General features: G+C 36.3%; 1 protein-coding gene across 1 annotated transcript in view; it reads left to right on the forward strand.

Annotated features, from left to right (window-relative positions):
• Positions 1–26912, forward strand: part of LOC115435868 (CUB and sushi domain-containing protein 3-like) — a 296702-nt gene that overhangs the window by 31555 nt on the left and 238235 nt on the right. Inside the window, 1 exon segment of the mRNA XM_030158480.1 lies at positions 21898–22010. Coding sequence (XP_030014340.1) covers positions 21898–22010 — 113 coding nt within the window.

Below are 26912 nucleotides of genomic sequence, written 5' to 3' on the forward strand. Positions count from 1 at the left end.
TATTTCTTCTTTCCACATACTAAACCAATTATTAGGACACAGTGGGTTTGATTCTGACTGTAAATTTACTGTATAAGGCAACATGAGCCTTGCAGTAATTGAATTCCAAAGAGAAAATTGATAATCATGTTGAGATGTCAGTCCAGGATTTTTTTTTTTTTTTTTTTTGCTGCAGAGGCTTATTGTACCGGACCCAATTGTGAGGCTGAACTAGAAATTGAGAGAAAATACAGAGGGTTTATGTCTAGGATTTTAATGAATAATTCTATATGGCTTTTCCTCATCATCATCAGGAGCTCAATCAATCCCACAGAGCTTGTTAATTGGTTTAATAATGAAACCTAAATATAAAAATTACAAATATTATGTCTTGCTCAAAAAAGGAATGTGAACTCCAGAAGGATGATCTAATAGAAAATTTCTGGGGTATTACGTCTTAATATTACAGATACACACACACACACCAGTTTTCTTTAAAGACATTCTTTGTGTTTGATTATCCGCTTATATTTGCAAAGTATGCTCTATCAGAGGTGAAAGCGAGGTCCAACATTTGTCTGTGAAACACTGAAAAAAACCACTTGCAAGATGATTTATCCTGCTTTCCTCTCTGTCTGTTTTGCGGTGCTCAACTTCAGTAGAAAAGGTCTGAGGTTACATGCTAATACAGCGGAGGATATATCGCAAAAAAGTGACAACAAAGGGGAATATTTCGAGTGCTGAATCATTGTTGATACTTGTTGCAGAATCACTTTAGATACTTAAAACATTACGTTGCATAATACTGTTTTCAAGGTCAGGACGATGAGAGATTTGTCACCACGTCGGATCAAGTTCAGTCATTCAAAGCATCCAAATTATACATTGTAACACCAATTATACAGAATATTTAGATATTGTTATGACTTTGTCCACTCTGTATTCTTGGTGAAAGATTAGTAGTGTTTGATTATGCACTTTGCTGTATAATTAGTATTGAATTAGGACCTTTAATTGCTGGGGGGAAAAAAAATCCAACACAGACTTGCATCTATTTTTTTTTTTTTTTTTATAAACAGAGGGCATTTTATTGCCAGTAATTTGAGTTTAATGCCTGTAAAATGGCACAGCGTCAACAAGTACTATCATCATATGTGACTACACATGTTGTCAGTTTTGCTTTATAAGCGGCAATAAATGTATTGGCTGTAAAATTTTATGACATGCCGAATTAACAACAGAATTTTACCAATAATAACTAAGATTTAGTGATATCATCAACCCTTCATTCACTTCAGCAGCGTTGGGGTACATTAGTGTTTCTCAAACTCCCTTTACAATGGTTCAGAAATGATCAGTTAAAAAGCTATAGTTAAGAAGTACTCAAAACAAACACCCCAGGCAATTCATCTCTTAAAGCTCCCACATCACATAGTGTGAACATTAGGTCATTCCTAGAGCATTTCTCTATGCCAAGGCCGGTGCTTCATTGTTCCGCAGTATTATTAAAGCACTAAGAAATTATGACCTATGCTCTCCTGTTGGCTGGTGGGACTGGTTAGATTAACAGAAGGTTAGCATGGTATTAGTACTGGTACCACTACTTTTCATATATTGTTATTTACTGGTATACTGTGTCATTCTCAGTTTGTTTTGGGGCTCTGCATCTTCCACAGTCCCACAGCTTTTTTGGATTTAGGCCTGGCCAAGCCAAAGTGAACATCAGGGTCAATTTATTTTTTATCTAAAATAATATTTTTGATTAGTCAGCATGAAAGACATATATCTCTAGTTTCTAAAACTGTTTATTTAATTTGTACCTGAATTACAACTGGATTTATGAGGAAATATATGAGAATACAGTGTAAATTAAGGACCGTAAAGGTTGTAAATGAATATATACAGCATAAATTCAGAATGTAAAGCAATGTGTAAATAAATATGTTGAAAATATATGCCCGTCTAATCTTATATTTCATAATAATTAAATACAATAATAATTTTGAATGTTATTTATTATTTTAAAAAAAAAAAAACAACAAAAAAAAACAGCAGAAAGATATTAAATATAGAATGAATATGTCACCAAAGACTGATAATTTTATCAGTGTCGTAATAAAATCTTTTATTATTATGGTGCATCACACTGAACAAACACCTCACTCCATTACCATGAATTAATGTCTTTTAAAACTAAAATAAAATTATATCAGTGTCTTTCTTTCTTTCTTTCTTTCTTTCTTTCTTTCTTTCTTTCTTTCTTTCTTTCTTTCTTTTTTTTTTTTTATAATGTACTCTCATATATTAAGAAAAGTGTGGTATGCTAAATATTAGCACTTTCCTCGAGGAACAGCACTTTTTGGCATATTTGCCAAACCATAAGTAACTGCTGTATAGTTTTCCTCACTCCGTTACTTTGTCAATGATGATAAATTCATGTTTTATTAAATATTTAGTTATTATTCCTTAATGACAGCTTTACTTATGGTAAAGTACTTGCTTAGGCCTACAGTTTGAGCTATTATGGTTGCTGCTAAATTAATTGTAAAAAAACAGATATGGAATGATTAGTATTGCTGTACAGTGCTTTCTCACTCCGTTCCTAGCTTGGCCAGGCCCATATGCTGCTGTCTGTAAATTTCATGCAGTAGTAGTCTTTGCTTGAGCCTCCATAAACAAGCTAAATGTAGCTAAAAACACTAGCAAGACCTGTGTTACCATCTTACTGTGGAGAGGTGAGGGCTAGTGTCAAAAATGGAGAGACACTGAGAATAAACTGCAAAACTAAGGTAATTTGCTTAATCTTATTGTTTAGTAGTGGTAAGTAGGTAACTGAGACAAAAGTTTTTTTTTTTTTTTTTTTTTTTTTTAATCTTAGCTGCACTTTCAGTGAGGCAGTTAGTAGCACCTGTGTTTGTACTGCTAGCCACAGCTAACAGATGCTGATAATTTAATAATTATTCATGGAGGAAAATATGCAAAAATTTGGCTACCTAATGCAGAATTATTTTGAAAAACATGGCAGTTCAGTGCTTTTAGTAGTGTTAAATGGAGGTTTAATATATATGTATTTTTTATCTTAGCTGCGCTCTTAATGAGGCAGTTATTAGCACCTGTGTTTGTACTGCTAGCTACAGCTAACAAATGCTGATAATTTAATAATTATTCAAGGAGGAAAATATGCTAGAATTAGGCTACATAATACAGAATTATTTTTGAAAAACATGGCAGTTCATTGCTTTTAGTAGTGTTAAATGGAGGTTTATATATAGGTCTATATATACTGTATATATAGTTATCTTAGCTGCACTCTTAATGAGGCAGTTAGTAGCACCTGTGTTTGTACTGCTAGCCACAGCTAACAGATGCTGATAATTTAATAATTATTCAGCGAGGAAAATATGCTACAATTAGGCTACCTAATGTAGAATTATTTTAAAAATATGGCAGTCAGTTGCTTTTAGTAGTGTTAAATGGAGGTTAAATTATTATTATTATTTTTTTACTATATTTTCATAACTCCCAACACGTGACGTAAGTAATTACTCTGTCTGTCTGTCTGTCTGTCTGTCTATCTATCTATCTATCTATCTATCTATCTATCTATCTATCTATCTATCTATCTATCTGAAGTCTTATGTTCTCATAAGTCAGTGTAGCACAGCTTGAACAGTTTATCATGTTTACAGTTACAGTCAGTTTTTGTGTTGTATGTATAACACTGAGTATTGTGTGAGGTTTTATTACTGTGCAAGACATTCATGTGAATGATGCTGCCTGTTATAATTTGAGCTCGCAGCAGGGAGGCGGAGGAAGTTCATTCAGATGTAAGATTAAGATGACATTTTTTTCTGTCCAGTACCGAGCTTTTGTTCATTTACAGTATGTACATGAAGGCGCTTTAGTGGGATGTCTGTTCAGGCGTCTGTGATGGCTAATGGCTGCAAAAAGATGAATCAAAGCGAACATGAATTCAGGGAGGAGACTGTTCCTCAGTATATGTAGGTATCTGGTGCAGAATGTCATTGATAGGCAGATGGTGGAGAAATGGATAGAAATAATGACCATGAAATTCCTGTAATGCTCTCAACTAAAGCATTAGATCTAAAAAGATATGGCTCAACACTGTATCGCCTGTGAACCTGTACGTGTTATTCCTATCATCTGTGACTCTTTTAGTAATTTTCTGTCACGACCGAGGCTACAGAGAAAACTTTCAGGGATCGAGCATCTTTGATAAGGTGAAAGAATCTGGAGTTGGAAAGTAAGACATATTAAAATTACTGTACAGTTTGCAGATGTGAACTGAAAACCTTCGCAGACACAAAGTAGCATCAAAAATACTGAAATCATTAATTACACAGAGGATATGCCACTATATATTTAGCTTTATTAGAGTTAAATTACAGAAAAAGTTGTCATATTTACCATTTTAAACCTTAAAGAGCCACCAATTACCAAAATCATCTACTGATCTAAATGTTTAATAACTGTTGAACCACCACACCTATCAACACATTGAAATAATTGAGGTAAAATGCAGTTTTTCATCTTTTCATGGTCACCGAATACAACTCATTTGGATGTTCAGAGGCTTTGTAGGGAATGTGGAAACACTGTCATCTTCTGCAAGATTGATTTATTAGTAAAACCCATGTAATTTGACAAATTACTGTGATTGGAGACACTTGTTTTTGATCTTTGCTGAAAAAATCATTTTTTCTTCAGTTTTCTCTGTTTCTGATGTAATTATCCTCAACTTAACTCTGAGCGTTTATGAACTTTGTATATGATCAATTAATTAAATAGGATAGGAAATTACTTGATTTTTCACTGAAAAAATGCTAAATACAGATGATAATCATGAATGAGTGTAAAATTGAGGAGAAAACACTTAAGAATGCTTAAATAGAGAGGAAAAAATCATTCGAGAACTGTCCCAAAAGTAGCACTGAGTCTTTATGGGTTAAAATAATGTTGCGTGTCATTGTTTTTTTCTAATGACTGTTATGAAGGTTACATCAAACAAAGGGTTAACAGATAATATGTGGAAAACAGCAGATATCTGAGATGCCGCCAATCCTCTAATCCTGCTATTCATAGACTGGGGGAAAATCACAACTCATTCTTGCTGTGAGAGAAAAGAAAATGGCTCAAATTTTGATGGGTGTTTCCTAATCCATCCCAAACCTCTAAATAGCAACTTTGTTTATTGTGATTTAGTCACACTTTTGTTTATCCAAGTGGTGGATTTATTCATAATATGGGACTATGTTGCATGCTGCCAGGAAATTATAATTCCATGGCAAAATCTCTCCTATACATACCTCTAGGGTCCAAATTGTTCACTAGTAGAACGCCTACTTGTACACAATTAATTCTCTCCAAAACAAAAATCGCTGAGTAGGAAAACCAAGCTTTACCTTCCATTTCCTTAGCTTTTGTTTAACTTTCACAAAAAAAAAAAAAAAAAAAAATACAGCATAAACTTTCCTTCTCTTTCCTTCAGAAAGTTGTTCTGAAAGCTGCTTATTTCCATATGACAGCACCTGAAGTGGTTTCATTTTTTGGTTTTTCCTTGTTCCTCCTTCCTTCCACTGAATGTATGTTTGTGTTTCTCACTCAGGTGAAGGGAATATCATCCAACATACGACTCCCTTCTCTGCTTTTCTTTGCCTCATCCAGAGTAATTATTAATAGAATAGAAACCTTGATAAAGATTAAAGAGACCTTTAATTTTTAATGCTATTAATTAATTAAGGCAGGAATTCAGAAGGGAATGTGACAAAAGCAACAATTAATTTTTTACATGAAAAAGAATCGACATCCCCATGATGGACGTGATTAGTGTGTTTCTCCATTGATGTATGTATTCTCTTTGCTCTGTGAAGTTTTTCCCACATCCCTCTCTTTTGGTGCTGCACTTATATTACGATCAATCCCCTGTGCCTAAGAATGGCTGGTAGAGGCGTTCATTATTGTGCAGATATTATATAGGGCAATAAAGCCTTTTATTCCAGTAATGCCCTGCACAAATAATCACCTCATTAAGTTGATGTCTTTGTGGCTGTCATTATATAATTAGTTTGACAAACATGTTGAATTGTATGTCGTTAATGGCATTGATCACTATTTTCCAGGTATGCACCATTCAGTGTTAAAATTAATTCTGCCAAATTTTGTGCAAGTTCTTATATTTTAATATTATTCTGAAATCCTGATGTTATAACTTGGTCCTCATTAGTCATCGTAAGGGTTTCCTTCGAAATGAATTTTGTGTTCTTGCCTTGGAGAAACTGGTGAATCATGTGTCTTCACACCACAGAACACATAGTGCAAAGCTCAGCAGTACTTTCACAAAGGCTTACCTTGAGGGAAAGTCTTATTAAGGAACATTTTTTACTTCACTAATTAAAATTTTGCCTGACACATTTGCCTTACCAGTTAGGGAATTTGTCAGGACTTGGCTTTTAGATGTTTAACTCTATGTATGTACCCTTTTAATGTCTTTTAACATTCTAAAAGTGAAATAAACATGTAAAAAATAGTTGTATATTTATGAAATTATGTGTAATATTTGGTCTTGAAGACAGATAATGGAGGGTTTATGGAGGCAGGTGTAACTTTGTAGGATGATGTTCAGTATGGGATTGGTGTAACTTGGTAGGGTTAGGTAGGAGTGAATCTAAATGATTGGAGAAACCATTGATTTTTACAAGGTGCATCAGTTTTTAACCCTTCAAGACCTAAACAGCTGCTGTCAGCCAAAAGCATCTACTGATCTAAAATGAAACTGTTGCTTCATCATGCTGTTTCAAGGCAATTAATTAACTTAAAAACACCAAAACCTTTACTTTCTGGGGTCTCAGGAGTATATACCTGATTTTCACTGAAAAATGCAAAATCTAGACATAATATTAGAATAAATGGTAAGAAATCTCTTTCGAAACTTTATCTAGGAGAGGAAAACAAAATCACTTGGAAGTTGCCACAAAAATAGTTCCAAATGTAGACTTTTAGATTTGGTTCGGATGCTCAGATGTATTTTCAGCCTCCAGTGTCTATTCACGGAGCAATTTTGGCATTGTAACCTACACCAAAGAGGCTGTACAGTACAGTCTGCGAGAAGTCAAATTTGACCAACTGCCTCATAATAAACTGGAAATGTTATGGTGGGGGTGACCTACTGAGCAGAAATAGAAAAACCACTCGCATCTTTTTCCATGGACAAAAATGAAGCTTCATTTTTATCAGCCAAAATTTAACAAAATTCCTTGTTTTAAAGATAATGCAAAAACAAAACATAGAAGAGCTGAGCATGACCCTCTGGTATGTCAACTGCATACAACAGTAATTTGTGTGAGAGAGTGTAAAAATAAGAGGAGAGAGAGACCTGCAGTCCAGACAGTCTGCGGTAGGCCAACCCTTTTGGCAGTATGATCAGAAAAAGTATCTTTGTGGAAATCTGATGTTTTCAAAAATAGCATATCAACAGAGGCATTGAAACGTGTGTCTTAGAGGTAAAAACGTGACTCATATAGTGAACTGTTAAAGGAGTTTACTTAGTATAGACTGAGCTGTACTGAAGCTTCTCACATTAGGAGGAATATTCAGAAAAAATAGAAACTGAAAGCAGGTGTACACCTCACACATGCTTCTGTTTACTAGTGCACACATGGACAGTCATGGGCAACAAGGACTTGGAGTATGTGTCAAAAAAAAAAAAAAGAGGCCTAGCTGAAGATTGGAGTGTGTACATGAGTGTGATCAGGGGAGTCACAATGTTGGACTCAACGTTGTGATGATGGTGCTTCATTACTGGATGGCGGATGATTTCATCTGCCACCTGCAAATATCTGAACAATGAGATAACTGAAATCATATTAACCCATAAAAGACCCAGTGCTACTTTTGTGACAGTTCTCATATGATTACTTCCTCTAAATTTAAGCTTTCTAAAGTTATTTATCACTATTTATTATTATATTATCCTCTGTGTTTTGCCTTGTTTCAGTAAAAATCATGTATTTACCTATATTTAATTAAGTGATCATATAGCTAGATGTTCATAAAAGCTCAGATTAAAGTTGGGGGTTATTATATCAAAAACAGAGAAAACTGAAGAAAAGAGGGACTTTTTCAGCAAAATCCATCATTAACTCAATATAAACCAAGTGTGTCCATCCACTGTCATTGATCCAACTCCATGGGTTTTACTGGTGAATCAGTGTTGTGGAAGATGACAATGTTTCCACATTCACTACAGAGCTTCTGAACGTCCAAATATCTGATGATGAGTGATGTTTGATACCACGGGCTTCCTTTCTGACCTGATAGTGAGTAAAATTCAGGCTGGTATCAGCGATACCGATCCGATACTTTGTACAAATACACTTTAATGTCTGGAAAATCTAAAAAAAAAAAAAAGTGTATTTCAAATTGTAACTTCACAAAGAATACCAGACATGAGAGTAATTATTGTTTAACTATGAAGAACTATTATAAAAATGAAAACTTGCATATTAATTCATATTACATGACCGTTTTAACATGAAACAGGAAAATACTGAACATGTAACACTTCAACAAAAGCATCCAACATCAACACTTCTGCAAGTTTTTGTTAAGGAACAATAGCATATTTACTGTTTTCCCCTTTAATCTGTTTCATTTTTTGCTCAGAACACACTGAGTGAGTCAGAGTGTACTGACTGAGAAGCGTGACGCAGTACACATTTTCCAAGGTGGAAGAAGAAGTAGTCCCCACCAATCGCGTATCATTTGGACAAGATCCCAATAGTTTAGCTACTTTCCACTGTGTTCCTGATATACATTACCTCAAGTGACCGAATTATCAAAAGTACTGATATTTTGATTTGTTAATTGATTCAGAGTGTAAAGGTCTGGTATTGGAGATAACGATATTTCAGTACTGATCCGCATACCACTACTGATGACCATGAAAAGATGACAAACTGCATTTTACACCATTTATTTACATGTATTGATAGGATTTGTGGATCAACAGATATTAAACAGTTTAGATCAGTAGATACTTCTGGTGGCTGGTGGGTGTTTGGGTCATTATGGCTTAAAAATATGTTTTCAATATGTTTTTATCTACTTATTAGGGTATAAGGTAATTAAATAACTGTTAAATCCAGTACTTGGTGGTGAGATCCAAGTATTCCTAAACCACTGCCCCAAACAGGAGCAGCCCCAAACAGGAGTTATTAATCCAGTGAAAAGAACTGCTGGCAAAGAAGAAAATATATCAAGTAGAAACTGAAGTGGACAACAGTGAAAAGAGCAGTGAACTGTTCATGGTTCAATAGGATGGGTGTTCAACATATTTTAACTTCAGTCATACCTGGAGAGTCAAATATTTTCCGAGGTGGTAGCCTATGTGGTGTAAAAAGATTGAGAAGCGCTATTGTGACTTTTACCTTTTAGCACAACATGAGTAGTATTTAGGGTAAAGATCAAGATTATAGTTGTCAACCTTTATCGTCATTGTAATAAAAAAATAGACTATGTTTTTTGTATTTTTGTTCTCGCTCTTCCCTCTACTCTCTGAACAAATTGAAAAAGGTTGCCTTTAATTATAATGGTGTAAGTAGCCCCAGACAGCAAATGATTATATGCTCACAATCAGAATTAATTGAAGACCCTGGTGCTAAAAGTATTGAAGTCACAAAACAAATCTGTTAAAAATATTTATAGGGTGAACTTAGTCAAATAAACAAATACATATTTATATGCTCAACTTGAATTGTCCAAAAATGTGACTTTAGTACTTTTAGCACCAGCGTCTTAAGTTGAGTTTTCTGAAGCTTAAACCGGAGTGTATTTGTGAGTGTGTTACTGAAGTATAGACAGAAAACACACACTAATCTGTTCATTTTGACATATTCGGTAGAACATCAAAGATTAGTTATTGAACTGTAAGTGCAATAGCAATGCAATACAGTGTGAAGTCCTTATACATATCACATGGAAACGTGGCACATAACTTTTAGTTTAACTTTAATTTAATGGTCCAGTGTGTAAGATTTAAGAGGATCTGTCTGCAGAAGTGTACACTGATCAGCCGTAACATTATGACCACGCACAGGCAAAGTTGTATAAATGTTGATTATCTCATTCCTATGAGACCTGTCAGTGGGTGGGATATATTAGGCAGCAAGTAAACATTTAGCCCTTGAAACTGATGTTTTAGGAACAGCAAAATGGGCAAGAGTAGAGATCTGAGGAACTTTGTGTGATGTCTAAATCACTGGCTCAGAGAATCTCCAGATCTTGTTTATTCCTAGTGTGAAGTGGTTAGAACAGTGTTTTTCAACCATGGGGTCACAACCCCACATGGGGTCATCTGGAATTCAAATGGGGTCACCTGAAATTTCTAGTAATTGATTTAAAAAAATGCTAATAAAAAACTGTATGGTGAGTTGAGAGAGACAATCCCAATACGTAAAAAACATGACAAACTGTGAAGCTGAAACTGAAGCACTGTGGTACTGTTTATCTTTCAGATGTTCATTGTGGTTGGTTCAGATGCTGCAGCTCTTTCATAATTTATAGTTTGAGTTCTTGTTTGTTCAGTATTAATTGTCAGCCTTGTAAATCCAAGCTGGACTGACTGTACATATCCTGACCAAGGAAAACAAAATTCTCACTTTGTGCAGTAATCTACACCTGGCTTTTCTGCCTCCGTCCATAATAACATACATTATATCGACTAAATGTTACCTAAAATAAACATTTATTTGCAACATATTATAGCAAACTATTACATGATCAAAAACAAATTAATTTTAGCAAAGAAAAAAAAATTCTCTATTTTGAATGTCTTGGGTCGCTAGAAATTTGTGATGTTAAAGTGGGGTCATGAGCCAAAAAAGGTTGGGAACCACTGGGTTAGAACCTACTAAGAGTATCTAAAGAGCGACCAGATCCAATGCGATGGAGCATCTATGGGAGCAGAACATTATTACCACCTGTCTAATATTGCGTAGGTTCTGATTTTTCCACAAAAACAGCTCTGACCTGAGGCCTAGACTCCACCAGACCTCTGAAGGTGTGCTGTGGTGTCTGGACCAAGACGTTAGCAGCAGATCCCTGAAGTCCTGGAAGTAGAGAGATGGAGTTTATACAGATCAGATTTATTTGTCTAACACCTCCTACAGATGATCAATGATCCTGAGATTAGGATGTCCTTCCTTTGTCCATTTTTGGTCTGTACTAACCACTGCAGACCAGGAACACCCAACAAGACCTGCAGTTGTAGAGATGTTCTGATCCAGTCATCACTGTTATAATACGGACCTGGTCAAAGTCACTAAGTTCCTCACATTGTTCATTTTGCTGCTTCCAACAAATCAGCTTCAAGGACTAAATGTTCTCTTGCTGCCTAATATAGTATAACGCTATGTACTGAAATAATCAATACTATTACCACTTCTCCTGTCAGTGGTCAGAAGGTTATGACTGATTGGTTTATAATCCTTTTGATGATCAGGTTTTTATTACTGTGAATCATTAATGTCCAACTGTGACCCTAATTCATAAGTTGAAATCTAAAACGCACACTCTTCTTTTACTCGACAATATTACTAAATTGTTAACAGACTATGTTTTCCCATCTTTTGTTGTTAATGCCACTGACTCACTGTTACCATGGTGATAAAGGTCTGACAAACGGGGATGATCACATAACCTCCTCGGCTGAAGTTTTACATGAAACCTGGGGTCTGTATCACAAAGCAGGATTAAGGGGTTAGTGAGGCAACTTCTAGGAGGATTTTTTTTAGTATCATGAAGGAGGTTTACTTTTTGCTGGGGTAAATCTTGATGGGTGATGCAATTGTTGTAGAAGATTCCAAGCACCTTTGTGTGTGGATAGAAAAAGGAAAGGAGCAGTAAAAGAAAAAAAAAAAAAACGGTCTGAGATAGCGAACCATTAAATAAACCATTTGACTTTCTTTTGTTATATAGACAAATATAGTCTTAGAAGAGAGTGTGATAAAAGCACTAAAGTGATTGAATTGCTAACATTCTAATCTGCTTTAAAGTGCATTTATTTGCTTTTTACTTTTTCTCAGACTGTTTAACAATGCCAATGTTCACCTGAATAAATAAGTCTCATCTTTGATACCATACCATCCAAGCCACATTAATGAATATGTGTTGTTTTTCGCCTGTATTATATTTTAAATTCCTTGTATCCGTGTTAGTTTCTTCTTACTATGAACAAATGTCTGGCTCTAGACTTGCTCATCTTTGTGATGGGTCACATAATCTCATATTGAGTCAGAAACCCTGGTTGTGAATGTTTGGTTTTTGCTGAGTAACAGAAAGGGCCTGCTTTGAGATACTCTGGTATACATTTTTTGTTTTAGTTATAGGACTCCCTACATGGACAACTTGCCTGTGATTTATGAAACAACTGATCAGCACATCCTTCAGCAAAGCAAATAAAATCTGTGCTTGGAATTATACTGCATTGTACTTTGTAAGAAACAGTTTACAAATTATTTATTGTGTTACTGAGCTAGTGGCTTAGACTATGAATAGTGTACACTTGGCCAGTGTAGTAGTCACCATAGGATACATTGCATGCATGAGTCATAGTGATTTGTAATGTTTTTTTAGCTGACATAAATGTAAAAATAACAAATAATAGCAAATTCAATTAAGCCTGAAATTTGTTTCCATACTGTGCCTTCCTTAAACCCGGAGTCATTTTTCAGCTAGCACACACAGTTTTACATGATTGAATGGAAAACTGTGACCCATGTGTTCTGCCTTTTGCTGCTCTCTTGCTATGTTCTGTGATAAAATCTCAAACCTGAACAGCCATGGGACAAGTGGTTCCACTTGTGTCAAGTGGCTATCTCCATTGTCTGTTCTTGCACAAAGAACGAAGTGCAGAAAATGCTATGCAGTAAAATTGCCTGCTTGCTAGTGTCATATCAGATACTGGTATACAGAATTGGCCGCAACTCATCCAAGTGCAGTGGGTTGTTTCAGAAAGACTGAGAAGAACAAAACAACAGACAGTACAGAATTTCACATTTAAAGGGTTTGGGGGGAACTAGTTACGTCAAGACATCTGCACATACAAGGTCAAGACATCTGACGAACATTTGTCAGAGTACGCTATAATTGTTTGTCAACAGCAGCGGTTGTAGTAAAAACGGAAAATATGTCCAAACTTCGAGCTGATTACCTAAAATGTTCAGTCGTTGGTTGAACGGGACAGAGCAGCTCAGCCAACAACCTGGAGGGGCTGGGGTGTGAAGTGGCTCATGTGCATTTAAAGGGAACTTTCAAAACAAACTTTTTTGTGTCATTACTCAGAAATAGGGTTGAAGATGGACCTGTGGAATTTAATTAATGAAGAATTCAGACCCAAGCATAGCATTTACAGTTTATGCACACCACAAGAAAATGTTTTAAAATGCATAAAAAAACCGAAATATTACTCCTTTAAAGAAATAACTGTTGCAAGCAATTTTGTTGACATACTTTTCTCAAGTTAGAGGCAGGTCAGTTGAATATTAGGTTTAGTCTTAAGGTTTGTTAATTTTGTGAATAATAACTCTTCTGCATGAAGAGTCACACAGTATTTGTGTAATGACTGAATGGGTCTGTGGGTCTGTTTCAGACTGGGTTAACCCATAGAGACCCAAACAGCCACTGGTGACACAAACCATCTTCTGACATAAACAGTTTAATACCTGTTGATCCACTAATCCTATCAGTGCAAGTAAATAATTGGTGTAAAATGCAGTTTGCCATCTTTTCATGGTCATCAGATATGACCCATTTGGACATTCAGAGGCTCTGTAGTGAACATGGAAACACCATCATCTTCTACAACATTGATTCACCAGTAAAATCCATGGAGTTTGATCAGTGACAGTGGATGGACACACTTGTTAATACATTCAGTTAGGAATATCTTTGCTGAAAAAGCTAACTTTTTCTTCATTTTGATCTGTTTTGATATAATTAACTTTGAATTTGCTGTGACTTTTCATGAATATCTACATGATCTGTGAATTAAATATAGGAAAATACATGATTTACACCAAAAAATGCTAAAATAGAGAGGATAATATTAAAAAATTGGTGATAAATCAATTAAGAAAGGTAGAAATAGGGAAAACGTCATTTGGGAACTGCCACAAAACTCCAACTCCAACCTAATCATAGCAGAGCTGACCTCACCCAAATGCACAGAGGGCATTGTACCTAATACATATAGCTTAATTACAGATTTATCACTGCATATGTGAAAATAAAACCTTTTGAGTTGTGGTAATTGTTCTAATGTTTGACACCCTTCTATTCTCACCTGGAGAATTACCCGCAGATGTATGATACTTTGTAAGATGAAACTATAGCAATGTACAAAGATGACACATTAGACAGAGATAGAGAAGGATATTAACTTTCCGACCATTCACTCGGCTTTGCCCATATTACATTTCCCTTTGCAATTAAAGACATGCATTTTTTTTCTGTCTTCACTAATTGATAGGATGGTTTGACCTTTACATCTATCATTATTAAAATGAAATGTCAGTGTCTGCTGGTATGAGTTGGGACATGTCAGTGCAAAATAGGTCTATTCAACAGCCTTAGTGTTTTTTGTTTTTTTTTTCTTTCGTATTGTAGAAAACCATTATTTACTGTAGCACTTAACACTGTGAACAAGGCTTTACTTTGTTTAGTTCAGTTTCTAACCAACTAAAAGCAGGTGGTGGAAGTTTAATTGGTAAGATTACTAGGTAAGATCAGAGCATGCACATAAGGTCTTTCCCCCTCTGCCTGTCTTTGTTCTTTTGGTTTCTTTCCCTGGAGACATAAAGAGGTTAAGAGCAGTGTAGCAACAAGAAAAGGTGGGCAGAAACAAACAAAGGTACAGAGGCAAAACAACTCAAACTGTGAATCACAAGTCAGGAGGAAAGAAATCAAAGCAGTAAATAGGAGTAACCTTATGCAACAAGAAACAGAAAGTAACACAGAGCCGTTTCTTTTTGTCTCTACTTGGTGACACACTAATCAGATGGAGGGGTTGTCTGACAGATACCTTCAGGGCTGATGTAGTGTGTTCAGGTGGAAGGAAAGCTTGCATCTGTCCAGACAATCATTGTTGTGAGGTGCCCAGGTGCTCTGCTGTTACTTTGATCCACAAATGGAGGGTTACTGTAGTGGCCGAGACACCTGCTGTCTCCAAGCCCACAGAGGAGATAAATGTAGTTGCCCATCTACCTAGAGTGGCTTTGTATGTTTTTTTTTTTTTTTTTTTTTCTTAAATGTAACCTCAAACAGAAGTGCTCCAAACTCTTTTAAAAGAGCTGTAAAAAGGGATACTGAATTACAGGACAGTTAGTGAATAAAAACATTGACTTGAATAAAATGGGCCGAAGAAAATTTCAACATATTAAGTTGAATTTAACATATTTAATTCATTTATAAATTAAAATTTAACCAGTTCATTTGGGAAAAATCTAATTATATATATATATTAAGTTGAGTGTAATAATGAACCACTTGTGGAAATGGGCTCATTTTAAAGTTAGTGATTTCAATCATTTGTGAATTTCCATCTGATTTTGTCACTTCTGGAAATCATAGGTAGGGAAATATTATTTAAACCATAAATGAAAATCTCTCCAACTATCAGAGATAAAGTTACACAATATTATACAGGCTCCATCATCTATAACCAGGATGTAGACTGAATAAATATGCAGAGGAAAGATATTTCACAGAGATGTTGATTTGCATAGGACTAATATCATCACAGGATCTCTCTCTTTTTTTTAAATCTATTTTTTCATAAAATAGGGTCAGTAATTTGCAGAATTTTTACCCAAAAAAATTACAGATGTGGCATATTTGCTGGGGATAGAGATCAAAAACGATCACTGTAATTATTACAAATTGCTGGAGGTCCAGAGGTAGTACTGGTCTCATGAAAATAGGGGTTGAATTGTAGTGAGAGCTTGCCAAATAATTAAATCTGTTTTTTCAATATGATGGAAGATTGATGATTTAATGGATTTTTTTTTCAGAATTCAGAGACATATATATTTTTTAACAGCAATCACAAAAAACCTGAGTTTAACCCCTTAACATCTACCCTTTTACAGTATATTCTACATTGAGTTTTGCATTGTAGCTGTAATCATTTGACCATGTGGCACCAGTAATGCTCTGCTGAAGTAACTGCACGTGTTATAATCAGTGTAAAACATATTCTTGTATCCGTGTCTGCGTGCCAGGAAGACCCACTTAATTTATCAGCATGTTACAGACATTGGCTTAACTGTTAATACATGTTGTTGATGTTAATTTGTCTCTTCTCTCGTACCTGCTTCAGGCTCTGCAACATCCAGTTTATTTCAGTATAATGACCAGTTCGTCGGACATGTGCACTTACTTCTTTGTAACACCTTCAGTAATCCCACATATCAAGACCTGTGTGTGTGTAATTGGTCGTTGGTTAGAGGACTATCATTTCTCACCACTATATTTTCTCTTCATTAGACCTGACACATGCCTTGGTTTTCCCAGGGTAGCGACTGACCACTATAGACTGAACTTTTGCAGCCACCACTGTGTTTGAAGAAATGAACAGTTCCCATTGTTCAAAAAGCAAAAATCTTGAATTAATGAAATGAATTTATATGTATCGCTCAACTATAATTATTGTTATCAACTATAATTATTATAATTAGTAATTATATAATTTGATTCTGATTTGAATTGGTAAAGCACTTTGTGACTCTGTCTGTGAAAAGTGCTCTATAAATAAAATTTACTTACTCACTTACTTACTTACTTAATTATTATTAGTATTTTTTTTGTTTATTTTATTTTATTTTATTTTATTTTATTTTATTTTATTTTTTACGTAATTTATAGAACATTTTGAACATTTTAGACAGAGTGATGCACAGCATGGCCTACAAAAATATAGAACAAACATTGACTGCCACACCTGAATGTCAACTCACCCATCACCCATGGCCAACCACTCAAAACCAAAACAAAAGACAAAGAAATAGTTAAGGAAAACAATTCAACCAAAAGTAAGAAAAGAAAAAAAGCAGGCAAATAAGAAAAATTAAAATAAATAAGGAAAAAAGAAGTCTATACAAATACCCTCATATACACATAAATATATATGAATTAAAAATGAATAAATAACATTAAATAAAATAAATAGCAAAAAATAAATAAATAAGTACACATATCAATCCTCCAACTCCAAGGAAAGGTCCAGCGAATGTATGTAGTTCAAAAAAAGGATCCCAAGTAACATGGAATTATTTCACAGAGCCTTTTAGTGTAAACCTGAGTTTCTCAAGCTTGAGATTATGAAGCACCTCATGAACCTACGAGAATGGCCCAACTGTAATTATTAATAAAATCTAAGTCTAGGTTAATTTGTGTGAAATATTTAGTGAATCTGAACTTCTGTAAATCTAAATCAGTTAAATATACTCATGTATTGTGGCTTGGTCTCTGCAAAACTTAGTAAAGTATATAAATTGCTAATAAAATAGAAATTCATTAATAAATGCAGTTTTGCATGGGCTGCCTGTAGCATTAATTTTATGGTCTGTAAAGTGCATTACTATCATCTACCATGTGTGAGTGTGGATGAGGTCTGAAACATCACTGCTAGAGGTCTCTAAATCTTACACATTGGGCCTTTGGGGTCTGCTCCTTCCTGGTGGGTGGGGGTCCCTGCTGCCACGATGCGGTGACAGTTCTGGCCCTCTCCCACTGGTCAGGATGCGGCACTGTGTCGGTGGTGCCGGGTTGCTGGGGTCGGTGGCCACCTCCTGGTGCGGAGGGCTCCCTGAGACAGCGCCTCATCTTTTAGGTCCTCTCGTGCTCAGTCAGTCTTTTTTCAGTCTTTTTAAGTGTATGTGTGCTTGTGTGTGTGTGTGTGTGTGTGTGTGTGTGTGTGTGTGTGTGTGTGTGTGTGTGTGTGTGTGTGGGGAGGGGGGGGTACTGATTTTTAAACTTATATGTTAAGCACTTTGTGCTACACCCTCACTGTATGAGAAGTGCTATATAAATAAAGATTGATTGATTGATTTAAAATAATGCATATAATCGACAGTTCTTTTATTATTCTGTACCATTTTCATATCTGTGACTCAGGCTACATTTTCATATCCTTTCAAAGCAATTTCAGAATAATTAGACCTGTCCTCTTTGTGTTTAAACACTTTGCATTCCATTTGCATTGTGTTCTCAACCTGTCACATTATTGGAGTTAATGAAAGCACTTTCTTTCAGATACTCAAGATCTGCTCTTGATAAGCTCTATATTTGTCAGGTACTTCAACCTTTAGTTTCATAGACAAGTGTTATGACAGGTGAAATATTTAACCATCTAAAAAAAATGTGGAGACATTCTGTAGTATATTGTACCATTCAGTCACAGTATGTGTCAAGATACATTTCATTTTCTTTTGTGTATACTATCCAGCCCTAGTCGTTCTGTTGTTCTGCATTGGAATGAACTTTCCCTCCAGTTCAATCCATATTCCAATGAACCAGCAAATGCATTTACAGTGAGTTGTAATTAACTGTAATTTAAATGCTAGTTGTTGTCAGGTTGCCAGGTGTTTTAATTGCCAAATATTCTTGAGAAGTTAAAAATCTGATTTCTGTTCTTAAAGCTGCTATGAGAAATCTAATTACAGTGCCCGTTCCTTTATTAAACTTATTTTTTCTTCATTGTTTCAGGAAAATGAGTGTTCCCAAATGAGTTTGGCCTGCCTCCCAAATTCAGATTAAGGCTTAATCCAGTAATTAGGATGTCTTTCTTTTTTAAAGGTCTTAATGGAAATGTGATTTAGTCTGCAGATTCATGTCTGATAGTTCAGTTATGGGCTTGTTGTGTCTGTGGACATATCAGGTCCCATGGTATTTATTTGTTAATGACATTTTCCAACCATTCACCTGCTTCTTGTGTTGCCTAAGCAACAAGCAGCAGTGTTTGCCAGATGATTTTTCTACTTTTTGTTAGCAACAAACCAAGGTCACAGTGTGTTCTGTTTGAACAAACGCACTTACATTCAACAAATACCCCGATAAAGTGCTGTCAAAATGTCAAATTGCCCTCTTCTTTACATTAAATAATAATGCTCCTCCTACGTGCATCACACAAGTACAAGTACAAGATCAATTCAGAGTGAGTTTTCATGTCTGTCTTCGTTTCATGTCTTTTATTTAAGGAAATTGCTCAGGCTTTGTTTGACATTTATTGTATTTCTGTAGCATCATGACCAGTACAACCTAGAAAATGACTAGTCTGAATCATTCAAAAGGCCCAACAGGACTTTAATTCAACTAACTCAGTCTATATTGTCCCTTCTTTATCCTTCTCACTAATAGACTTGTGCGTTCCCCACACGTACGCTAACCCCATGACCTCTTCATTCCCTTGTTATTGTGTGCCATGATGACAGCGGCATAGTCTCGGAAAGGATTTAGTTTGATGAGGCTTCAGACATGAATTTGGCGGCAGAGGCTTTTCTACAGCATTTTATCCACTTTGAATATTATTAAATTCAGATACGCAGGTGACTTCAGAAGACCAAAAAGAGCACCTATAGGCTTTAGCTCATTGGACGTTATCTCAACATGATTATGTTTTCAGAATGCATTTGTTTTTGCACACATTTGCATTTGTTTTCTCTCTCATCCTTGTCTCCCTGTATTACATGTTGCCATAGCAGCACCTTTTCTTTTCATCTGTCTACCGACCGCCATTTTAGTTTGTACTGCAAAACAACATAGACTTGGCTCAATTTTTTTTGTTTAATGACCATAATAATTGTTTATTTGCCCCATGTCTGTAAATATACTATAGCAGAGACAGAGATTTATTGTCAGCTGCACTGCACTTATCCTGACGGGGACCACTAAGCACTGTGTAACGTGCACTTTGCAGCCATTGATTCTTCCCCCTTTTCCTGTTATGCTCAGCCAGCAATTACTTCCCACATGGAACCCCCCACTCCAGACATGTGGTGAGGAGGGTTATTCCAAAGACTACACAGCTTGCCATCGTATTGTGATTCACTGAACATGTATAACTCCCACATGGAAATGGCACTGTAGACCCCATCACCCCTGTCCTCCTGTTTGGAAGGCATTGAGATAGATCTGAGGCTGAAAAGAAAGCCTCCCTAGTTACCACAGCAGCCGAGAGTAAGGCAGGGTGAAAATGTGAGGGTCACACTTTTATTTGACTGATGTAACTATACATCCAGAACTGCAATAAGGATGAGAATGATTTCATTATACTTCAACAACTGTGCCACTGTAGATGTTTTGGTCAGTTGCCTTTCATTTTATTTTTCTTTATTTTTACTGAAGTTGACGATGACTTACCTGAATGTGAGATTACCAAGATTGCCTATAATACTTGTATACTTCAGTAACCAACCTCATTTGTTGCTTAAAAGTTTTGCTGCTTTCATTGCACTCCATCGAAGATGTTCTAGTAACGCAGGAGCTTGTCTCCACTTCAGTCTCAGGATGATAACATGCAAACTCATTAGAGGGCTCTTTTGTGTTTATGATTAAGCTCCTAAAAAGGCCACATTAAGTTATGGTTCCCTGTGAATATAACCAAATCCACATCATGCAGCAATTGACTTTTAGCTGTATCTCGGCATGCTGTGCAGTACCTGCAACAAAGGGTAATTATTTACTGCAAGGACCAGCACAGTTCACAGTGCTGTAATTGGAAACTCTATTGAAGCTGTAAATACAGCGTCCTCTTCCTTGCCACCGCTGAGGGAATTTCTGTTTTTTTCAGGTTTAGCCTACAGACATTATTCACCAGACATATTGTCAAGCAGCGGTTCAGCCACAAAAACAACACCAAAACTAGCAATAGGAAATAACAAGAGAAAACAAGATGGCAAAGAGAATAAGACATTTTGTTTCATCCACAAGTTCTGTTCATGCTGCATGGCCTAGCTTACAGCAGTGGAAGGTCGATACAACATCAGCAGCTGCCGCTGTGGAATGGTCTGCAACACATCTTGTTTACGACGTCGTGAAAGTAAATGGATTTGTTTGGATCTGCACCTAATTTGAAATGCAGTAATGAAGCAGTCTGTTACAATGCAGCTGCCAGACCTCAAACACCATCCAACAATAGAAAAGGTTCTCACGTGGGTTTTGATTGTATAGTACCCGTATATTATTGGTGGACAAATTGCATCACAATTCTCAGAGTAGCTCAGTTTTATTAGACACAAAATGCTACGGTGCACAGTCACTGCTCGTGAGAGGTTTGAGGTCTTTCAGCACTCATTATGTTCTGTGATAATTCACTTTGGTGTATGGTATTGTGCATTGTTGCATTTTAGTGCTCACATCTCAAAAAGAATTTATGAATTTATAATCTAAATTTATAGCCTCTTCACCTGGTGGCCTATCTAATCTAAATACAAAAATGATAGCTGCTCAGCGGTCCAGGTACAGTTTTGGTTTCTGCCCCATAACTTTTTAAGAGTGTATTTGAAATCATCCAAATTAAGAAAGAAAAAAAGGCCAAATGGCTTAAAAAGGCTAAATAGTGAATACGTGCGATCACAAAAGGGGCTGGTAAATTCCACTAGTGGGGACTTCATTTGCCTTTAGCATGTGGAGGTAGAAAAGCTCTTTGCCACACAGATAATTCAATAATTTACAACAGATCTTTTCTAAAAATGTCATCGTATAGATTTCAATATAATAATCCTCTGGTTAATTAGGCTAATACTAGAACTGCAAAATGTGTTTTTTACGGTTATTACAATATAAATGTGGTGATATAAATTGAAGCATACCTTCATTATTGTGGTCTCTTTCTCTTATCTGTAGGTTAACAGGATTTACCATCCCTCCGCCTGTTACCAGTTCCGGCTCCATTTTTTCTCTGAGGCTTACAAGTGATTTTGCAGTAAGCGCTCATGGATTTAAGGTCACTTATGAAGGTAAGTGGTCTTTACTTTTTGCTGTCATTAGAAATAGAATAGACATTTACAGATCTACTCTCAGGGGCGATTCGAGGATCAAAGGTTTAGGGGTGCTGAACACCCAGAGTGCTGGCTGGCCAGGCAAGAGAAATTTCACTGTTTTGTACAATTTTGGACCATCGTTCCCACATTTGTGAAAGAAAAGCATAACATTTTTTGGGTCTGAGAAACTCTTTGACTAAACCATCAAATCTGATAAAAGTTATTTAAATGCTAAGCCATAGTAAAAGAGGAATGGATTGGAATCATTACAGAAATATACCTTAACCCTAATTTCTGGTTGAAGACAATCCTCCATTTTGATACAGCAGTTCCTCACCGTATACATATATGGGTATATACATAATGGGTTTAACTCCAGAGGAATATTAGTGTCAGATCTACTTCAAAACACTGTCTGCACATCACAGTACATTCACTTTACAGGTTCTATCAGTGGAACATTTATAAATCTGTTGTAAAAATGTACATATACCAATATATATATGTGGAATAACACTTCATCATATACCATCAAAACATCAGCAAACCAGCGCTTTTGTCATTTGTTTTCCAATTAATCTGATTAAAATACATAACATTTAGCACATTTAATCTCTGAGGCAGATCATTTCTAAAAAACTGTAGAACAGTATATATGTTAAGTGTCTCTCTGCTCTCCTCTCTTTCTTTGTGCTTTAACCAAAAGGCAAATAACCAAACAATGTATTATATATCTAATAAGAGATATAAACTGGTACATTTATCCAACTTACAACATCACTGTAATAGAATATTTGGTTGCTGTGGAAAATGAGATTACACAAGCTGATCTGACAATTTTACCTGAATCTAGCTTTTTTTTTTTTTTTTTAAGAAAAAAAACAAAACTATTTATGTTCCTGTCCGTGCGTGCGCACACACACACACACACACACACACACACACACACACACACACACACACACACACACTAGGAGTTAATGGGCATCCAATCAGTTATCCAGTCAGATAAAGACAGTAGCACCTTGTCTTAAATATGAACATGTGCACAGACACAACAGCAGCTTCTCTCAGTCCAGTTCAAACAGAGGACAGAGGTGGACTGAACCACATGGAACATTTCCTAGGTAGAAAAAACATCAGCTAACTCCCACCTAACAGCATAAACAGTGATCTACGTTTTGATGCAGCAAAAATAGGGACTGGCGATGATAATAATGTGTTGGTATTAAGTGGTAGAAGTAAATGAATGTCCTGGTTTAAACCAGGTACTTAAACTACTGTACCCAACTCTAGAAGGCAGTGCCTGCACACTGCTCTATATAGGTGGAGCCCAGAGTCCGAGTCAGGGAAAGGGGGGAGGGATGGAGTGGATCAAACCATTTTCGAGACAAGATGGGTGGGGGGGTGCTGTATTCTTGCTGTTAAAATATTACGTTTTAACCATGTACTGTATATGGTTTTGACATTTTTCTAGCATGTTAAGAATGGACATATAGTAAACAAGAAAAAAGGAAAATTTCAGCAACCTTAAAATATTTTTGGGGAGCTGGGAATCAATTTAGGGGTGCTTCAGCACCCCCAAAAATGGGCTAAAAATTCCCATGTCTACTCTCCATTACCTGTTCTTTATATATGTGTATTTTTTTTTTTATTTTAGAGAAAAACTACATTATCTGCAGTAGAAGTTCACTGTGATCACACTTCTTGATTTCCTGTAGGATTTACACTGTTGAGTTATGAAAACATTAGGTACCTCAATTAAGCAAATTAATCTCATATTTTCCAAATCAACATCCCTTCCCCTAAAGTCCTGAACCTTTTCTGTGACTCCAGAGGTGCATGTGAAATTGCATGGCAGATGGCGATGGGAATTAGTTCAACTAATGGATGTACCGAGTTATCTGTGTTGAAGCAGAGCAGAGTGCAGCAGGGAGCTGTCTAAATATGAACTGTCCTTCTGTGACCAAACCCCCCCCCCCATCCCCCATCCCCCAAACCCAACCCCCCCTACTTCTCTTAACTCATTCTCACATTTCTTCATTATTATTTCACTTTTGTCTCTTCTTCCTTCTCTCCTTCAATTTTCTGCCAGTTTCAGTTTTCTACCAGTCTGTCAGCTCTTCTGTTCTACTCACTATTTCATTCTGTTATTTCTTTCCTTCAAGTCTGTTCTCATTCTGCACTAACAGGCTGACCCTATCCACGCCTCCTCTCCTCCGTCATGTCCTATTCCCCCTCTGCACCTCCCTCCCACCTGCCCCAGCCCTGGTCAGTCCAGGACCTCTCGCCTCCCCATCTGTGCATTTGCGGTCTCTGTCCGTTGCTGTTTCTCCAGTGGGTGGTTGGGTCAAATTAGTTCATGGGTGTCTGCCTACATCTTTCTTCTGCGTGCTCTTCAATCACATTTCATTTAGCATTATTAAGCACTGAAGAGTTAAAAAAAAAGTGTTAGGATGATGAAGGATATTTTCCAGTCAGAATAATTAAGAACATTCTATCAGCGCTGAAGTAAAATACTTCTCTTACATACCAAGTGTTTTTATGCCTATGCCAGCGACAGCTATGGCTGGAGGCATTATGTTTTCAGGTTGTCTGTCTGTCCCACTCTTATGAGCTTCTCTTGTCTCTGGAATGCCTAGAGGAAATCTTTTCGTTTTTGGCACAAAAGACATAAAACATTCTCTTGGACTCAAGTAACTGATTTGAATTCTGTAGTCCTCACTTTTTGTCACTCGGTTGCATTGAGTAGTTTACAGCCTATTTCAGATCAAAGATTCACAAAGATACAAAGCCATTTTAGCACAACACAACGGTTATCATCCTGAAAAGGTTCATCTTATGTCAGTTTGATTCAAGTCAGTAGAGGCTGTTGCTTGTGACTCAGGGCATAAATCTGCCCATAGCTCATTTTAAAAAGTAATATAGGCATATAGGCCCAATCCCATTTCACCCCTTGGCTCTCCCCTTTACCCCTACCCCTCCATTTTGCACATTCATGTGAAAGGGGTAGGAGTGTCCCGATTCTTGATGAGTTAGAGGGGAAGGGCAAAGGGGAGTGCTGTTCGGCCTCGAAGCAGAGATTTTTCAGGATCACGCTACAAATGGGGCGAGGTATGAGAAATCTCCCATAATACTGTTCGAATCATCAGCAAGATAGATGTAGACAGCAAAAAAGTGCAGCAGTGTGATGAAACAAACACACAAATGTATGTATTTTCTTAATACGGAAACGACTTAATCATTTGATCAACTATTTAATGCCATTTCTAAGTATTATAGGCCACATTTCTGCAGTTTGTGGTTAATAAGAAGATGCCTAAAGCCCATGCAACAGAGACAGTTACAGCTACTGACGGCATGGGGAATTCTTTCGGAAACAAAGTTGTTGTATCTGTTTATAGCGGCATCGATGACTGCTGATGGCGTAACAGGTCTCAAAGGGTTGTCCCATTTCGTAGGGGAATGTTTCAACCCCTACCCCTTGCAACTCCATTTCAAGGGGGTAGTGGGCTAAGGGGTGAATTGTGATTGGGCCTTAGTGTATAACGTTACATGACAGATGTTCCTTGGGATGCACAGACATAGAGGCTAAGTACTGGTATCGTTGGAAATATTGTCACTGTTATGTCATTTCACCAGTGGTAGTGATCATGGTTTACCTGTTGTACTAGCGCTTGCTTCAAAATTTGAGCAATTGAATTTGTGCTCAGTGAGAGACGATGTGATAAAAACCTGAACGGCATTAAAACAGTTCAAGGTATTCTGTGTTATTACTTGTTTGTTCCTTTTGTATAATGAGGAATGAATACCAAAAACAAAATACACATAGTAACATCAGTATTGCAGTTTAGGCAGAATTTTTATTCTAAACATCGGTATCAGCAACGGCTCAGAATTTCGAAGTACATGCATCTGTAGCCATTCCAACAGATTTCTCTTCTTACCAGAGGTGACATCACTACTACTGGGGTGTGATTTTTTTGTTTTCTCAATAGAAAATAGAAAAGCAACCGTAGTAGCCGCTTCATACTATTCTCAATCATAAAAAAGCCATATAGCCGCTTAAAAGCCTGAAGAGCTGGCAGTAAGAAAAGGAGGAAAGAGTTATTGTAGTGATGTGAAGGGTCAGATGAAAATTCTAAGGTCATTACAATTTGAATCTTTAACTGTGAATTTTCACATGAATCCAACAAATGCTATTCTAAGATGTAAACTAGCCTTGGGCTCGCCAATGTCAAAGTAAGTTCAAAAGTAACTGCTGTGCTTCTGGGTTTGAACCTTCCATCTTCCATCTAACATGTAGCTTCTTTGCAGCAACTTTAATATGTGAAACATTATTAACTATCATGGCTTCAATTTTATGTTCTTTCACAGTCAGCATTATTAAACAAGTATGTGACAAGCAATTTTACCATTTCGCTAGCTACATTCATTAAATTTCTGATGTTTTAACTCTAGGTTTAGTATATTACAAGAGTCTGGACAGACATGGATGTAAACCCCTACCTGACTAGTTAGTGGAGGCATATAACCTTGTATGAGTAAATTTAGTTGTGTTTTATTTTTAAATTATTACATTTCTAAAGTCATGGCATTAAGGATCTGTGCTAGTATCAGACAATTTCATGCACAGCTTAGATTTTCATGCATGTCATTTATTCTTCTACAGCCTGGTGTTACTGCACAGCATGAATAATTAACTATCTAATAGTATGTCATTACTTACACATGACTCTACAGCTGTCGTCCATGTAATCCTTGGTATGATGATGCTAACAACTTTAAAAAAAAAAAAAAAAAAAGTAGCATTTGTAATACTGGATACAATGCAACTTTAATACCCTAGTTTGGAAAATGGAACGGTGGCACTGTCGT

The sequence above is a fragment of the Sphaeramia orbicularis genome, chromosome 16 (genome assembly GCF_902148855.1).
Source record: "Sphaeramia orbicularis chromosome 16, fSphaOr1.1, whole genome shotgun sequence".
Classification (NCBI taxonomy): domain Eukaryota; kingdom Metazoa; phylum Chordata; class Actinopteri; order Kurtiformes; family Apogonidae; genus Sphaeramia; species Sphaeramia orbicularis.